Source organism: Saccostrea cucullata, unplaced genomic scaffold (genome assembly GCF_032062105.1).
Source record: "Saccostrea cucullata isolate Sc308-1 unplaced genomic scaffold, CSIRO_AGI_Scuc_v1 ctg2753, whole genome shotgun sequence".
Taxonomy (NCBI): domain Eukaryota; kingdom Metazoa; phylum Mollusca; class Bivalvia; order Ostreida; family Ostreidae; genus Saccostrea; species Saccostrea cuccullata.
This window is the reverse complement of record NW_026934721.1, coordinates 30,475-49,700: the sequence shown is the minus strand read 5'-3', so window position 1 is coordinate 49,700 and position 19,226 is coordinate 30,475. Positions and strand designations below refer to the sequence as shown.

The window sequence follows — 19,226 nt, the reverse complement described above, 5'->3', positions numbered from 1 at the left end:
AATGCTGGCTAAGTTTTGCTGTTATAAATAGACAAACAGATATCATTGTGTCTGTTATAACTATTTGAAAGGTGTATGATTTGATTTTCACCAAGTACAATGTAAGAGGCCTAACATGCATGTCAGTCTGCTGCAGCTGGCTTTGTGTCTAACGTCAGTGGGTGGAGACCATTGAAAACCTTGTGTTTTTTAAATTTAAAAAGACATCATTTTAAAAAAAAATTCTGCTAACAATTTGACTTGATTTACATATAAATGTACATGAAAATAAATATAAGGAATCAGTGTCTTCTGTGTTAATTATACCAGACATCAACAATTGTTGGAAATGCTCGATGAAACGCATAACTCATTTTACGTTTTAAAGTATCATTGATGCCCTTGCATACCCAACAAAATAGATAGCCATTCCTAAAATAAATGTAGTGGTTCGCACTCTAGGAAATTTCAAATAATCTTAAATTTTCCAACCAGTGAATGACGTCCTTCCGCTGATATTACTTGTAATGGAACCTGCATTATTTTGGTTTCTTGTTCGCAAATATATATTATCGCCCTTGTTACATAACACAACCACTGTCGTACCCCCCTGAGCATAATTTCCAGATCCAACCTGATAGACAGACCCCATGGCGTCATGGTTAACAATCGGCTCAACTGAGTAATAGGCACCGACAGTTACTATAAGCGTCCAGGAGAATACGTAAAGACCACTCTTAGGAGGAATGAAAACACCAGTGTTCCCATGGAATCCGTTGCCTTTGTTAGTTTTAACCACATCAAAGATGAGGGTATGATGACTTCCTATTTCATTCATATCGGCTGACATATAGGCGTAAAAGGCTATCGTTTTTTCAGGAATTGGTTGTGTGGGACCCGGCGAAAGTAGTCGATCTGTTCAAATATCCTTTTAAGTGTTAGATTTATATTTCTAGTGAATAGTGATATAAACCAAATGAACATTAAAATGTGACCAATTATATATTTAACCCGCATGCAATTTTTAAAATCCAGACATGCAGGAAAAATTTGGTATCTACATTACATGTTCATGTACTTCAATTTGAAAAACCAGAAAACAACTCTTAATAGTGCAAACTCCATAAAAATACATTCTACAAAAGAACATATTTTACAATGCCATGTATTTTATATTATGATGTGGTAAAATGTATTACATTTTCGAGTCAAAGCCACTCTTTCTTCTGCATGATTCCATATACATACTGGGTTCGTTGTTGTAAAGTCGTTTTCTTTCGGGCTTGAAGCTTAATTTGTCCCCCAAATCTTTTATTTTAACCTGTCCAATTCGATTTTCTGAAGGACATTTATTAGCCTTTCCATATTCATTGTCTTTTCGAAAAACATAATCGTTTGAGTAGTTCTCTCTTTGTATTTTATCTTTGAATTTTTTTCAGTATTATCTTAGATATGTAAGTCTCTTTCATAGGGGACTCGAGTAAATCCGAATTCATCTTTAATTTTTTTTATATCATTATTGTGCTTTCCGATGACACTTTCCTGGTTTTGTAAAGTTTCACTTAAAATTGTAATCCTGGCAGATTGTATTTTAACAGTTTTCTGAAGTCGTTTGATAATGTCTGCTTGCTCTTTTCCCGCTTTTCCGAGATGGCCAACAACATGCGATAGAGCTCTTAATTCTTTTTCCATATCATGGTTTGTCAGTGCCTTTGCCTCTGTGTACATCGTCACCAAAAAAATAACACATGGTAGAAAATTCCTGGTTTTACCTTCCATAATAAGTATTTCGAATACCTTTTTCTTGAAATTTTAAGGATACGTACTTGAATATAAGACCGCACTTGCAGTGAGCTATTCTGAACTACAATGAACTTATAATAAAGGACAGACCATTGCAAAAATAGGACATGAAACCTATCTTATCTAGCTAGCTATAGACGTCTATTATGTAAAGTGTGCAATTTAAATGAACGAAAAATAAGAACATTTTCCATAACAATGTTTTCCATGTTTTCCATAATTCTTGTTTTTATTTTTTTAATCTCGCTTTATTACCCTTGTTTCAGATATATATTATTCGATGTCTTTTTTTTCCTGGACTAGAAGAGTTTATGTTATTGATTTCACATATGTTAGAAAACCAGGAGATAAATGTTCAAAATATTTCATGGTATGCCTCCCGATTGTTTTGTTTTGTTTGTTTGTTTTTTTTTGGAGGGGGGGGGGGATATTGTTAATAAAATAATCACAGGTCATTCTATTCAGAATATCAATAATATCATAGCTAGTATTTGAATGTATTTCTATTTTCTGCTCTTTTCGAAAATTACTAAAATCATGTCAATGAACATAAACAAATTTCAAATTTCTCCGGTTCAAATAAAACAAAAACACAAATATGGGCCCTTAAAATATTTGAACACACAACACAGAAATTAACTTATTTTAATCAGCAAGTTGCCAAGCTTCAAGTTTTCAGATGTCTGTGTTACCGTTCGGTTTTCCTCAGGTAAGTTTGGTGTGGAGTGGAGCTTACTCGAAGCGGATGAGAAGCCCCGAGGGAACGACGCTGTCTAGTGTACATACTACCTATATACACAGGATGTTACCTGAGTGTATTACCTGTATGCGTTTTCCTACAACATTATAAAACGAAGCCGTTTTTTTTTCATGTAGCTCATGGATTGAAATGCATGAAATAAAGAATTCAATGTTTTTGTTGCAGACAGAATCCTTTTTAAATTTTTTGTTTCAAATAAATATTTTCAATAATTCGACAATTTTTATATACTGTGTTTTTCTAAATCAAATTTTATAACAAAAATACATTTTTTTACCATCAAAATCTGTCGTTGTAATCTGGCGACAAAAAGGGAAGTAATTCAAATTACATGTCATGTACATATGCTAAACGAAAGAAGAACGTGGATCATCATCAGAAACAAGTCTCTCGATAAATAACAATAAAACTTAGACAAAATCCACAAATGGTCAATAAACTGATAAATCAGCGGTAGTTTTATTCGTTAGACTTAAGAAATTGATATACTGATCAAAAATGAGGAAAAACGATCATGCACATGCCTTAATATTGTGATATTTTTCTTCTCTCTCTCTCTCTCTCTACTAACTGGTACAGATATAAACAGACACGAAATAACATAGCCATGGATCATTATTTGATTTAGTTAATATCAAATACTTCATTAATTTGTTTTAAAAGTTTTTTTTTTTTGCTTTAATTCTTTTTATACACTCCGTTTAAAAAAGCAACAATAATTTGACACAAATTCCAAGGCTAATATCGCATCTGAAAATGATATCGATGAAATAATAATGAAACAATGAATCAAATGTGTTGTTGAATGGCTAGACAACGATGCGCACATCCAGCGATCGTTACCCAAGACAGGTGTGAAACCCCCAGGGCATGTCGTTTCCTGCTCAGGCACTGCTAATCCCTATACACAGGATATGATCGCGGCTAATACTTAATACACAAAGAAACAGAATTTGTCAAAGAAAACAAAAACATATGAATTTTTGCATTGAATATTTATTAATATAAACTATAATTTCTGTGAAGTTTATCATTACACCTGCACATCCTATCTTATCTACTGAACACGAAAATCGAGAAATATTAAAGTTAAAAAGAAAGACATTGTTTTAAAAAGTAATACATGTTAATATGAAGGTGAAAAACGATATTTTTTCTTGATCTCTTGTATAAAGTTCACGTGCTCAAAGTTAACTCTAGCCATCGAATGCTTTTCGGTCTTTCGACAATTTGAGAAAAATGCCTGCACATTTATATAAAAGAGGGAAATAAATTAAAGAAAAGTTTTCTTAATTTGGGAACAGAACATAAACGATGAGAAATAAAGAAGAAAAGAGTTTTTTTCTTGATATCTTGGATGAAGAAAATTTAACTTCACGTGCCCACTACATGTAACTGCAAATGCTCGTCATCGGATGTTTTCCGGTAATTTGACACTTTAAGAAAAAGCCTGTACATTTTATATACAATAAATCGAAATTAATCAATAAACAATATGAAGATGTACATTTCTTAAAAGATGTACATCTTTTTTTTTTTTCAAATGAATGCTGAAAATCGTTTATCGAAACTTAAACAGTCTGAGTTCAACATTTATTACAGTTTGCATATAATATGAAGATTTAAAAAAAAAAAAAAAACTAATTAAAATTTCTAGTAATTAATTTTGTTTCTTGATAGATTCTTAATAACACAAAATAATTAAACATTGCAAAGACGTAACAATTTAATAAAATTTTCTATTCAATTTCAAATATTGATATGTAATTTTAGAAACAAAAATAAACTTATTTTTTCTTAGTTTAAATTCTATTCATAGCAAAATTAATTAATAAACACACGGTTTTTTATTGTTGTTGTTTTTTTTTGTTACAGGGAAAATTCGCAAATTACAATTCGGGGAGATAACTCCCGTTTGTTTACGATACTAATTGTCAGTAATTGATCGATGATTTAACCGCGGCGGGGACAGGTAAGTGATGAATTTCCCGCGGAGGGAACGCGGTTTACCTGTCTACCTGGCCAAATACCGCGTTGTGATTATACCGCGGCGGGGACGCGGGAAATACGGGATCCGCGTTGCCTGTACTGTATATGGAAACAATTCTAAGCATCGTTTACGAAAATATAACAGATTAAAAAAAATCTTTCTGAATGAGTTGCCTATTAGTATTGGGAATTTCCAATCTTTGCAATGTTTAAGGTCAAGATCTAGTAAATAACTTGACACTAATTTCTTGGTGCTAGATCCATTATGACGTCATAATCAATTTCAACTTTCTTTTTCCCGTACTTTAAGGCTTAAGCAGAATTATGTACAAAATAGGGTATTTTCATGTCATTCAATTTGAAATCATATGAAAAGTAAACCGGATATCTATATTAAATTTGATATTGATTTAAAGAAGAGGCCATAAACATACTAATTACCGTTTTCTGAGAAACTGTATGCAATCTGATACATTTTCTTTGCCGAATACGAAAAGAACTCCCATATTCAGGACTGATTTTCTTAATTTTTCATTGAAAATGACAGTTTAAAATACAGTTTTTCATTTTGTTTGCCTACAAATTATGCCCGGAAACACCTTATTTGACCAAGCTAAAGTTGTAAAGCATCAATAAAGGAAATTATTTCTCAAGTTTGATAAATCTGTAGGCACCTTTCATTTACTAGATCTTGACCTTAAAAAGAAAATCTTCCATCTCCAAGGTGTTATGCCTTTGAAATTTAGTGTAAAATGATGACGAAGAAGGGTGTCTGTTTCAAAATTGTGAATTTCATAGACCCTGAGGCAGCAGTTCTGGTGTGAGGGCGGGGCTGTATATATATATTATAAAATGAAAATGCATAATTTCTTTGGAAATGATTCTCTGTCTTAAACAATAAAAAAAATAAGTGCAGGTAAATGATGACCACTGGTGGCTCGTCCAATATTATGAAACATATGATAAGGGGTTCAGTGAATGGGTCCTTTTTGATTACATAAGAAATATCCTTTAATGCTTTAACTATTCTCTCCTTTGCTCCATGGTATGAAATAAAAAGAAACAATAATACTGAATTCGTAGTTAGGATAGGTAAGAATACCTTTTCCAAGTTTTGAAATGTGTAGACCAAGGGGCGGGTTTTTCGTGTAGGGTCAGTCCTCTACTGATTAGACAGTAAAAATGCATTAATTCTTTGATAATTCTCTGCTCTTCTTCTGGGCTTTGAGTAAATGAACAATACATTTAGTTTTGGATAATTTGTCCCAAGCCATACTCAGGTGATCTATTTGGTCTTTTGTCCTATTGTTCGAATGATTTTCGATAAAAGTTATTTATCAAGCTTATGTCATTCCGTACATTTCATCTAAATGGTGGCGCCCGAAAACTCATTATATTTTCGTGTTCAAAATACATATAGAAAAGACATGTATATTTCTCAAGGAAACTGTCTCACTTCTTCAGTGTATTAAATTTTTTAACAGAAAAATCTGATTTGACAAAATGATACATATTGTAAAACAGTAACATGAATACGTGAATCTACTAAATAAATTCAAAGTTTCCAACCAGCAAAGGAACTCCTTCCTCTCTCCTCACTTGTGATAGGACCAACATTATAATTTGCTCCCGTTCTTAAATAAATATCATCACCCTTGTTACAGAAAATAACTACAGTCGCACCACCCTGATCAAAGCTGTAGTTTTCAATATGATAGGTGGAGCCAACTACATCATGGTTAACAACCAACTCAACTGAGTGATGGGCACCTTTCACTACTCTAAGCGTCCAGGAGAATACATAAAGTCCGCTCTTAGGAGGATTGAAAACACCGGTATTTCCATGGAATCCGTTGCCTTCGTTAGTTTTAACAACATCAAAGCCGAGAGTGTGATGACTTCCTATTCCATTCATATCGGCCGACATGTAGGCGTAAAAGGCTATCGTTTCTTCAGGTATTGATTGTGTGGGTACTGGAGAAAGTAGTCGATCTGTTCAAAGATTACTTTAAGAGTTAGACTTATATTTCTAGTGATATACATTCAATGAAAATCCAAATATAACTAATTATATAACCAGTACGCAATTTTTAAAGTCGAGAAATGCCAGAAAATTTTACATCTACATAAACATTTACTTTAAATAGAAAATCAGGCAACACTTTTAAATAGTAAAAACTCAATAAGAACAAACTATTCAAAACTACATTATACATTGCTGGGTATTTTATAAGATATATAGTAAAAATAAATTACATTTTCGAGTCAAATCCCCTCGTTCCTCGACATGGTTTTGTATAGCGGGTTTGTTGTTGTAAGTTCTTTCTCTCTCTCGCGCTTGGAGCTTAACTTGTCTTCTGGATCTTCCATTTTAACTTGTCCAATTCGGATTTCTGGAAAAAGTTTCTTAGCCTTTGCACGTTCATTGTCTTTTCTAAAATCATATCCGCTGCTCCGAGTTGTTTTCTCTTGAAGTTTGTATTTTATCTTTCTAATGTCTTCAACGACATCTTCAGGTTTGTAAATTTCTTTCATAAGGGATTCAGCTAGATCCGAATTTTCCTTCTTTAACTTTTCTATTTCATTATTGTGCTTTCTAATGACACTTTGCTGGCTTTTTAAAGTTTCAATGAGCATGGAAATCCTGACAGATTGTTTTTCAACAGTATTCTGAAGTTGTCTTATAACGTCTGCTTGCTCTTTTCCCGCTTTTCTAAGATGGCTGACGTCATGCGAAAGAACTCTCAATTCTTCTTCAATATCATGGTTGGTCAGTGCCTTTGCCTCTGTGTACACGGTCACCAGCATAATGACACATATTAGAAAATTTCTGATTTTACCTTCCATAACTAGCATTTCCAATATTTTTCTTCAAATTCTAAGGACACGTACATTGATAAATTATCGCACTTGCAGTGAACTATTCTGAACTGCAGTAATCTTATCTTAAAAGGAAACACCATTGGGAAAATTTGGGCATGAAACGTACGTAATCTGGGTTAGTGTCTGCTACGTTAAGTTTGCAATAAAAAACGAAAACATAGAAAAATATATCCTTGTTATTTAAATTTTGTTTTTGAAATCTCACCTACTTCCGGGCCCTTGTTTCAGATGTATTATTTGATGTCTCTTTTCCTGTAAAATTATTCTAGTAATTTGTTTCATTGTCATGAAACAAATATTCATTGTTTATACTTTTGTAGCGTTAAGTTCAACCAGATTGTAGTAGAGTTAATGTCCATTTTAATGGGGATACATTTGTCATTTGAAAAGCTTGAATGATCAGTTTCAGATGAATTGCTACCTTTTGACTGGAAGACTATGTCATTGATATTACATATTGCGTTAGAAAACTAGGGGTCAAATCTTTAATATATTTCATGGCATGTCTTTTTATTCTATGCGTTTAAAAAAAATCAAACTTCTTGATCATACACATTACCCGAAACAAATCCGACAAATTTATTTTAAAAAACCTTTGTTATGAGTTATCAGGAAATATTAATCCCTTGTAATGATTAAAAGAAAACTTCCTAGGTATTATGCCGTAAATGTAAAGTGATGAGGAAGAAGGGTGCCTTTCAAAAATGGGAATTTCATAGCCCCTGAGTAAGTGGGTCTGGTGTGAGTGAACGTGAAAATGCATCAATACCTTGGAAATGTTCCTCTGTCTGGAACAATGAATAAATATAGACACATGCACAGTTTATGTTGTCCAGTGGTGTCTTGTCCAAAGTAATAAAACATGTGGCCATGGGTTCAGTGGTAGGGGCTTTTGATTATATAGCAAATATGCTTTTAAAAGAACTAAATTTGTAATTATGATAAGCAAGAGCACCTTTTAAAAAATGAAATGTGTGGCCTTAAAGTCATTTGCTTCTGTGGAGTGGGGACTCTACTGGTTAGATAGTGAAAATGCAATGGTTCTTAGATAATCCTCTGCTCTGCTAATGGGTGTTAAGTGAATGAACTATGCATTTAGTTATGATTCAATTGTGGAGAAATTGTTTCATGCTATTTAGGTGACCTAAAAAGCATGTGGGCCTTTTAATTTGCTCGTATAATTTTCAAAAAAGATATTTAGTCAAGCTTACGTTATTCTACAAAGAACACTATAAATTTCTTGTAAATGATGATGCTCAAGAACTAATCTTATATACTCTGTGTTGTGAATTCTGAACAAGTGTTCAAAGCAATAGTTATTTCCACAACTTTTAGTTTTCATTATGATTTTTCAAACATTACAAGAATAAAAAAAACATCGTCATCTGCATATTTGCGTGTTCAAAATACATAAAGAGAAGATATGGATATTTCTATTTTTCATTTAAATACTATAGTTAGTAAAGTCATCAACAGAGGAATTATATAAAACAGTAACGATGTAGACATTTATTTACTGACTCAAATTTTCCAACCAGCAAAGAAACTCCTTCCCCTCCCCTCACTTGTGATAGGACCAACATTATAATTTGCTCCTGTTCTTGAATAAATATCATCAGCCTTATTATAGAACACAACTACAGTCGCACCACCTTGATCATAGTTGTGGCTTTCGATTTGTTAGGTGGCGCCCACTACATTATTTTTGACCACCAACTCAACTGAGTGATAAGCATCGGCCATTACTCTGATAGTCCAAGAAAAGACAAAATCCTGTTTTGGGAGAAAAGAAAAAGCCGGTCTTTTTGTGGTATCCGTTTCCTTCGTTAGTTTAAACTACACCAAACAAGAGGGGATGGTGACTTCCTACTCCATTCATATCGTCTGAAATGTAGATATAAAAGGTTATTGTTTCTTCAACAACTAGTTGCGTGGGACCCGGTGAAAGTAGTCGATCTGGTCAAAGATCATATTTAGTGTAATTTATATTTATAGTGAGAAACACCCAAATGAACAAAAAATATTTAGAACAGATTATAAATCAATTATTTTTAAAATCCAGAATTTCCTATCTACACTGTACAGGTTCGTTGGTCAGCAAATCAGAAAACACCTTATAGTTTCAACTCAGTAAAAATACATTCTACAAAAGTTCAAAATATGGCTAAGAATTGTATTTTAAGATATTATAAAATATATTACATTTTCTAGTCAAAGTCCCCCTTTCCGCGGCATGGTTCCACATATAGGGTTCGTTCTTGTAAAGCCCTTTTCTTTCGGGCTTGGAAATTAATTTGTCTTCTTGAGGTACTATTTGAAGTCGACAAATTTGGTTTTCTGAGTATGTTTCTCAACCCTTTTATATTCATTGTCTTTTTTAAAATCATATCCTCTGCTCTGAGTAGTTTTCTTTCCGTATTTTATCTTTTTAATTTCTTCAGCTACATCTTTAGTTTTGTAACTCTCTTTGAAAAGGAAGTCGACTAATTACGAAATCACCTTCTTTAATTTTTGTATTTTTTTAATGTGCTTTTTAATGACACTTTACTGGTTTTGTAAAATTTCACTGAGCATGGACATCCTGGCAGCTTGTATTTCAACAATATTCTGAAGTTGTTTGATAACCTCTGCTTGCCCTTTTCCTGCTTTTTTAAGATGGTCAACATCATTTGAGAGAGCTCTCAATTCTTTTTCCATATCATGCTTAGCCAGAGCCTTTGTCTCTGTGTACACCGTCACCAGTATAATAATGCATGCCAGAAAATTCATGATTTTACCTTCCATAATTATTTCTTCGAATACTTTTCTTTAAAATCTATGGATACGTACATAGATGTAATATCGTACTTGCAGTGAACTATTCTGAACAACAATGATCTTATCTTAAAGGCAGAAATTTTAAGCACCGCCTTCAAAAATACCTGGTCAGGGTAGCCCTGTCAATCAAGTGCATGAAGGTCCATCATTGGATGCTGGAACTTGATTGACATTTACTTACTGGTCACTGTGTATACCCTGTACACCTTGTTGGGAACTCGTTGGAACTTTCAAATTAACTTTTGATCCTTTGATATTTACCGAACATGGTATAGAGAAACTGTATTACTATGATAATTTTTTGATTGATAATATATGAATTTAATATACCTTTAGTATTTGAAAGAATTATAATATAATCTGCATTTTTTGATTTTAAACAAAATCTTTGGTACATAAAATTTTGTTTTACCAAATGAATTTTCGATATTAATTTTGATATGCTAAATGATAAACCTAAAGTGGAAATGTTATTAATAAAGTTCAGAGCAGCACTGTGTGGAGTAATAGAATTAAAAAAAAAATCTATAAATGTTTATAATCATGGCTCACTTATATTTTCCCTTTTTATTCAGATAAGAATTTACAAGCAATCTTTTTAGGATTTTTTATGGTGACAAAGCCTTATTAATAAGATTAGGATAAACTTAGATATTTTTAGCCTAATGAAAAGTAGTTAACACGGCTCTCTTTTCATTTAATAGATGGGATCCGGGGGATAAATGAATTAAGTCTAATTTGGTTGTTACAGGAGTTGTTTTTAATTAACACATACACTAACCTGTAAAATAATCTTCGTTTTAATATTTGAATTTATAGTATGATATCATAATAATTTTTTTTCTTAATAGGTAGGGATGTTTTAAAACATTCAAAAACAATTTAATATATAATTGAGAAAATTTTAATTACTAATTTAAAATTGTCTCAAAATCCCCATCACAGGTAAAGTTTGACGTCTGGGTATTACACTGTGTATTAAATCACTTTCTGTGTATAGGGTTTAGGAGACAGTTGACCACAGGTAGACTGCTAGCCCCCAAGGCATTCACACCTGTACAAAATAAGCCCCTCCCTCACCTGGAATTTACCACCCGGTAAAAAATCTCTGCCTTTAAAAGGACAAACCAATGAAAAAATAGGACATGAAACCTACCTAATTTAGCTAGACGTCAATTATGTAAAGTATGCATTTTTCCCAATATTTTCTATAATCCTTGTTTTATTTTTTTTTATCTCGCTGAATTCCCATTGATTCAGATAAAATTACGTTATTCGAGGTCTCTTTTTCCTGTATAATTCTATTAATTTGTTCCATGATGTCATGAAATTGACATCCAGTGCTTATACTTTTGTAGTGTTAATTTCAGCCAGATTGTCAGGGAATTAACATTTCCTTTTTAAGTTAGGATTTTTTACTGGTTTCTGAGTAGATGAAATATTCAATGTATATTTGCTTAATATATGTCTTATATATTTAGGTGAAAAAAATTTTAAAGACCATATTTGTCTTTCCTTATCACAATTGTACAACTTTAAATACAAATGGTAAAATGTGTTCGAAAACTAGCAGGGACTGTATTTTTGGAGGAATGGTGGCGGATAAAAATATCATCTTTTCTGCTTCTCAAAATCATTACAGAACAACGAATTTAGTTATCATTTTTACACAATCAAAGACTAGAAGAATTTTTGCGAATGTTAGCTATATTCATGAAAGGGAACTAAAGTTTTTAAATATATCAAATAAATATGAATTTCCAAACTAACTTCTTAAAAGCTTCCAATCTAAGTAAAAATATGAGCCAACAATCAGTAGTGTTTTTACTCTCTTACTAACCCGTCAAACTTTTTTTGGTATCATTTTGTATTTTAATGTGACTTCTTTACCATATGTTAAAATAACAAAAATTAAAATATAGTGCGCATATTAAAATAACTTAAATATTCTAAAAATTTAAGAAAAATAAAGAAAATATGGATTAGCTAAAATCCATTTTTGTTAAATTATTGTGTCAGTTTGGTAATATCATCTTATAGACCCTATATGGTAATATCTATTTATGCAAAAAGAAAAAACACTTTATCTTTTGAAATAGCAGACCCTACCTCATGACTGGATGCAGTTATATTAGATTCTTAATGACCATGAAAAAGGTAATGACCTTGACCTGACCATGACTCTAATATAACACGGTCAAAACTAATCTAACTGATACCATCACTTAGGAATAATGTCGTTTTGATTCTTTAAAAAATTCATTAATTTTTAAATACAAGAAAATACAGTTTTGTTTGAGGAGAATCCTACTTTAAGGAGGGAGTTGATAGTCATCTGAAAAATTTGCATGATCAGTTTCTGACATATTGCTACCTACTTAATAGAAGTATATGTTATTGATTTTACATATGTTAGGAAACCAGGGGATAAATGTTCAAAATATGTCATGGTATGCCTCTCGATTATTTGCATTTTTTTATTTCAAAGTTTTTGATCTACATCTAATTACATGAAACAAAATCAAAACATCGTTTACCAAAATAAAACACAATTTAAAAAAATTCTGTCGGATGCGTTGCTGTATTAGGAATTCCCAATCTTTGCAATATTAAAAAGAATATCTTCTTACTCCAAGTAAGTTTCGTGTAAAAATATGATGATGAAGAGTGTCTGTCTCAAAACTGTAAAAAATGAAATTCACATTTATCAAGCTTACTTTAATCAATACATTTCATGTAAATGGTGGCGCCCGAGAACTCATTATATTTTCGCGTTCAAAATACAGTTAAAAGATATGTATATTTTTCAAGGAAACTGTCTCACTTCTTCAGTGTATTAAAATTTTAACAGAAAAACCTGATTTGACAAAATAATACATATTGTAAAACAGTAACATGAATTCCTGAATCCACAAAATAAATTCAAATTTTCCATCCAGCAAAGGAACTCCTTCCTCTCTCCTCACTTGTGATGGGACCAACATTATAATTTGCTCCTGTTCTTAAATAAATATCATCACCCGTGTTACAGAACACAACTACAGTCGCACCACCCTGATCAAAGCTGTAGTTTTCAATATGATAGGTGGAGCCCACTACATCTCTGTTTACCAGCAACTCAACTGAGTAATATGTCATTACTCTGATAGTCCTAGGAAAGACGTAGAATCCGCTTTCAGGAGGCATGAAAATTCTAGTGTTTCTATGGAATCCGTTTCCTTCGTTAGTTTTAACCACATCAAAGATGAGGGTATGATGACTTCCTATTCCATTCATGTCGGCCGACATATAGGCGTAAAATGCTATGGTATCTTTATGAATTGGTTGCGTGGGACTCGGCAAAAGTAGTCGATCTATTAAAAGATAATTTATTTTTTTTAAGTATACAGTGATATCTTAGTGATATCTAGTATCTTTTCTAGTATTTTTTTCTTTTTTTTTTCTAATTATCTTTTCTATTCAGATACACTGAATAAAAACTCAATGAGAATAAAGTCCCCAAAAGTACACAATACATTGCTCGGTATAAATAAGAAATAATGAATATATATTACATTTTCGAGTCAAAGCCCCTCTGGATCTTTCTTCGGCATGATTCCATATATAGGACTCGTTGTCATCAAGTCTTTTTCTTTCAGGCTTGAAGCTTAATTTGTCTTGTGGATCTTCTATTTTAACTTGTACGATTCGGTTTTCTGCAGGATGTTTTTTTTAGCCTTTTCATGTTTATTGCCTTATGTCCGCTGTTCTGAGTAGTTTTCCCTTTGTATTTTATCTTTTTGATTTGTAGCGTTGAGTTCAGTCAGATTGTAATATAGTTAAGGTCCATTTAAAGGGGGATACGTGGTAATTTGGAAAGCTTGAATGATCCGTTTCAGATGAATTGCTACCTTTTGACTGGAAGATTATGTCATTGATATAACATATTGGGTTAGAAAACCAGGGGTCAAATGTTCAAAATATTTCATGGCATGTCTCCTTATATGCATTTAATAAAAAATCAAACTTCTTGATCATACACATTACTCGAAACAAATTCCCAGTTTTGAAAGGCACCCTTCTTCATCATCACTTTACACTAACGTTCACCGGGATAATACCTAGGAGAAAAAAGGAAGTTTTCTATTCATCATTGCAAAGGATTAACATTTGATAACTCATTACAAAACCTTTTGTAAATAAATATAAGTGCATGCACAGTTTATGATGTCCAGTGGTGTTTTGTCTAAAGTAATGAAACATGTGACCATAGGTTCAGTCGGTGGGGCTCTTTTGATTTAAGAAATAAAGTCCGTGTTTTCGTGAATATTAATGTTGCAGGATAACCTCCGAGGTCGAGAAATGTTGTTTGAAAGATAAAAACCGAGGCGTTTGCCGAGGTTTTTATTTTTCAAACAACATTTCGAGACCGAGGAGGTTATCCTGTAACATTCACGACAATAAGGACTTTATTTCTATTCTATAAAGATCATGAAGATCGCTAAAATACGCTTCGTCGTTTCCTCTATAGAGAAACAAAATAGGTCTCCATGTCTCGATTACGCTGTTCCATTTAGCACCAGAGGGAAAATTTGTTTGCTTACATTTGTATGGAATGCAGACAATTTGAGCTTTCTTTGCATTAAAGATAGTCTTTTTAAATTTCAAATTTGTTCGTTATATGTATTGATTAATTTTAATGAGTATACAATAACTAAATCATGTTCCTTTTTAACTGCCTTATTGGAGTTTAAATGTGTAGGGAGGTCCGTGGAATAGCCCTTTTGGCTATAAAAAAAACTGACATTCATCAGCAACTTGATGCAATTTACAGTGTTCAGACTGCAAAAGACGACACGTCGATGTGGTCCAAAAAAGTATTTAATTTTAGAGTCAAATATTTATTTCAACTGCGCAGGTTTGGTACGTTTTTCTGATCTTATAATTTTTGATGACGTTCGTGATTTATTGGAGAATAATGTCCGCGGCATTTCTATGAAGTCCGCAATAATCGTGGTAGAATATAGAGCAAATATGCCTTTAAAAGAAACTTAATTTGTAATTATGATAACAAAGAGCACCTATTAAAAATGCCCTCTTTCCGCGGCATTCTTCAACATATAGGGTCGTTGTTGTAAAGTTTTTTTTCTATTAGGGTTGGAGCTTTATTTGTCTTCTGAATCTACTATTTTAAGTCAACCAATTTGGTTTTCTGAAGAATGTTTTTCAGCATTTTCATGTCCATTGTCTTTTTTAAACTCATACCCGCTGCTATGAGTAGTATTCTCTTCGTGTTTTATTTAAGTTAATTCTTCAGCGACATCTTTTGTTTTTCTAGTCTCTTTCATCAGGGACTCAAGTAGATCCGAATTCACCTTCTTTAACTTTTCAATTTTTTGATTATTGTGCTTTCTGGCACTTCGCTGGTTTTTTGAAGTTTCACTGATCATGAAAATCCTGGTAAATTGTATTTCAACAGTTTCAACATCTTGTGAGAGAGCTCTTAATTCTTCTTCGATATCATGGTTAATCAGTGTCTTTGCCTCTGTGTACACCGTAACCAGCATAATGACGCATGCTAGAAATTGCCAATTTTACCTTCCATAGTACATGTATTTCAAATACGTTTCCTCAAATTCTGACATGTCTGAGGACACGTACGTTGATAAAATATCGCGCTTGCAGTGAACTATTCTTAACTACAATGATCTTATCTCAAAAGGATAAATCAATTGAAAAAATAGTTCATGAAACCTTTCTTATCTAACTGGACGACTAGTATGTAAAGTGTGCATAAAGACGATAAGGGAAGAAAAAAATTCCTTTTATTATTTTCTATAATTCCTGTTTTTATTTTAATTTTTTTTCTTGCATGATTCATTTTGTTTCAGATTTATTATTCAATGTCTCTTCTTCCTGTAAAATTATTCTAGCATTTTATTACATTATGTCATGAAATTCATATATATGCGGAGTTTATTTTTTTTGTAGTGTTTATTTCAGCCAAATTCTAAACAGAATTAAGACCTTTTATGAAGAGGGATACGATAATTATTTGAAAACTTTGAATCATCAGTTTTTGACAAATTGCTACCTATTTACTGGAAGTTTATGGTATTGATTTCACATTTGTTAGGAGACCAGGAGGTATATGTTAAAAATACTTCATGTTTTCCCTCCCGATTATATGCATATCGCATTTCAAAGTTTTTGATTATACACGTCACATGAAACAAACTTCAAACTTCGTTTACCAAAATATAAACAAATATATAAAATAAAAATGTTGGAATGGTTTGCCTATTAGTATTAGGAAATCCCAATCTTGCAATATTTAAAAGAAATTTTTCTTAATCCAAGGTATTTTGCTTTTGAAGTTTAGTGTAAAATGATGATAATGAAGGGTATCTGTTTCAAATTTGTGAATTTCATAGCCCCTGAGTCAGCGGTTGTGGTGTGAGGGCCTGGTTTTATATCAGTATAAGGTAAAAATGCATAAATTCTTTGGAAATGATCCAATGTCTTAAACAATAAAAAAAAATATGTGCGTGACCTATGGTGGTTCGTCAAATATTATAAAACATATGGTCAGGCGTTCAGTGGGTGGGTAATTTTTGATTATATAGCACATGCTAAGTATCTTTTATGCTTTTAATATCCTCTTCTTTGCTCCAAGGTATGAATTAAAAAAAAATAGTAGTAAAACTCTTTGTACTTAGGATAAGTACATGTAAGAATACCTTTTTCCAAAAAATGGAATGTGTGGACCAAGGGACTGGCTTTTCTGTAGGCTCGGGACTCTATTGATTAGATAGTGAAAATGCATTAATCCTTTGACAATCCGCTGTTCTGCTTCTGGGTATTGAGTTAATGAACTATGCATTTAGTTATAATTTAATTGACAATGTAGATAAATTGTCTCATGCTACTCAGGCGGCCTATAAGCTTAGTTTCCATCCTCGGGTACCATAAATCTGCTATTTCACTCGTACCCATTCCATAACTGTACAATATCCTAAATTAAATTATACAGATTTTTTTTCTTTTGAAACAATTTATAATGTTATACTTTATATATTTCAGTCTAATTGATCATAAAGATTATCGTTACATAGTACAATTTTATCAAAAAATCTCATTTTAACAGCAAAATATTTTTTGTCCAAAATGCAGCTCGTATTTCTTTAAAGATCTGTGTCAATATCTTTATATCTAAGCACTCAACCCTGAAGGGAAATATATGGCATGCTATACAAAAATGATCTCGGATGACGCACCTGAATATATTGTAATATTATCTGCTTCTACGGTATTTTGTAGCGACAACCCATTGAATATACGGACTTGTGAGAAGATTCTGTAGAATGAATTATAATACGAATATATGAGAATTTATTACATCAATCGTCTAATTTACCAGTCTCTAGAAAAGTAATAAATACAAGTATATCTTTGTTTACTAAATACTGCATTTGTAGAAAAAAAAATGAATGCTAAAAATTGAATATAACTGAAGCCGAATCTCAGTCTAAATAACTATTTAACCCATTAACGGGCTTTAAAACAAATAACATTGGTAGATTACAAAAAATTGTAACAATGGATAATGAGGGACAATCGGTATGAAAACGATTTATATGCATCTTTAAAATCCTCCGCACTACACAATGACCACTGACCCTAAACAACCCAACATACCATATATGTCACGTGATGTCTTGCATAACCTTTACTGAAACTTCCTTCTAGTAAAGAAGTGCCAAGTCCAACTGTACCTGTTTTTCCGATGTCTGTCTGGACGATGGTGTGCATTTGCCAAGATTCATAATAGTTAAGGTAAGAAAAAATTATTGAGATGACACGGCAGATTGCTATTAATTACACGACATCGATTAACAAGGAAGTTCATTTCTTTAACCAGTAGCGAATCGACTTTTGTTTTTGTTGTGCATATGGATTGTGGTGTCAGATGTTCCTGATTGTAGTTTTCAGTCAAAATTTTATGTACTTTGAATCATTTATTTAAAAACACAGAATTTTTACGTACATGTATCAATGCAACAATTCAAGGTCTTTCTCCCCCAGGCAACTGACGTATTGATAGCCCCCCTGCCGCGCTTCTAAAAAATGTATTGGACACACAATCTTATCAAATATACATGATATCATAGTCTCTGATATCATTTTCCATTTCTGTTAAGATTTTAAGATTGGCCCTATAACGATACAAAAGGATAACTTCTCTACAAAATGACACCATTTTTGGAGGACCTTTTACAGTTACGCACGATGATGTAACGAACAATTTTAGACAATTGGAACGTTGCAGCAATATTGTATCTCATTAATCATGATCTTCTTATTTATCTTTTTCTTTTTGACAAAGTTTTGTCTGTTAGTTTATTTTATACTCTATATTTTGTATACTATGAATAAATCCTTTAAGGTAGAATTCTTCTCACATTTCTTGTATTTAAAAATAAAATTTTACAGAATCAAGAAGACAATATCACGATGTAATAGTATCAGTTAGATTAAATTTGACCTCTTTATATAAGAGACATGGTCTCTACTTGCATTTCAAAATGATTTTCTTTTTGCATAAAAAGATACTACCATATTGAGCCTATAAGAGGATATTACCAAATTGGCATAAATAATTTAACTGAAATGGTTATTGGCTAATATACTCACAACTGATATGGTAAAGTAAAAGATGTCCTAACTATTTTGGTACATAGTTATATCCCGTATATAATTTTCACCCTAAAAGTAGGGTGTTGCGTTTCTATTGAACGTGCGTATAATATAATTCCTGCTAGTCTTCATGCACATTTTCCCATTTCTATTAAAAGCTGTTCAATTTTGACGAGGAAAAAAAACATGGTCTCTTAAATTTCTTTCACCTAAATATATGAGACATATAGGCAACCATATACTTTGAATATTTCTTATAGTCAAAAACTACAGAAGAATCTTACATTGAATTGTATTATACTCGGGTAGCCTTTTATCC

General features: G+C 32.1%; 2 protein-coding genes across 2 annotated transcripts; both read right to left on the bottom strand.

Annotated features, from left to right (window-relative positions):
* Positions 1-5,893: 5,893 nt before the first annotated feature.
* LOC134241222 (uncharacterized) lies at positions 5,894-10,183 on the bottom strand. The gene is made up of 3 exons (XM_062723288.1): positions 9,963-10,183; positions 6,788-6,888; positions 5,894-6,523 (listed from the first exon to the last, which is right to left on the bottom strand). The coding sequence occupies exons 1-3, from the start codon at positions 10,181-10,183 to the stop codon at positions 6,087-6,089; spliced, it is 759 nt and encodes a 252-aa protein (XP_062579272.1). The 3' UTR covers positions 5,894-6,086.
* Positions 10,184-13,153: 2,970 nt separating this feature from the next.
* On the bottom strand, positions 13,154-13,519 carry LOC134241221 (uncharacterized). Its single transcript, XM_062723287.1, has one exon. It carries the CDS (start codon positions 13,517-13,519, stop codon positions 13,154-13,156), a length of 366 nt encoding a protein of 121 aa, XP_062579271.1.
* Between the last annotated feature and the right edge of the window lie 5,707 nt (positions 13,520-19,226).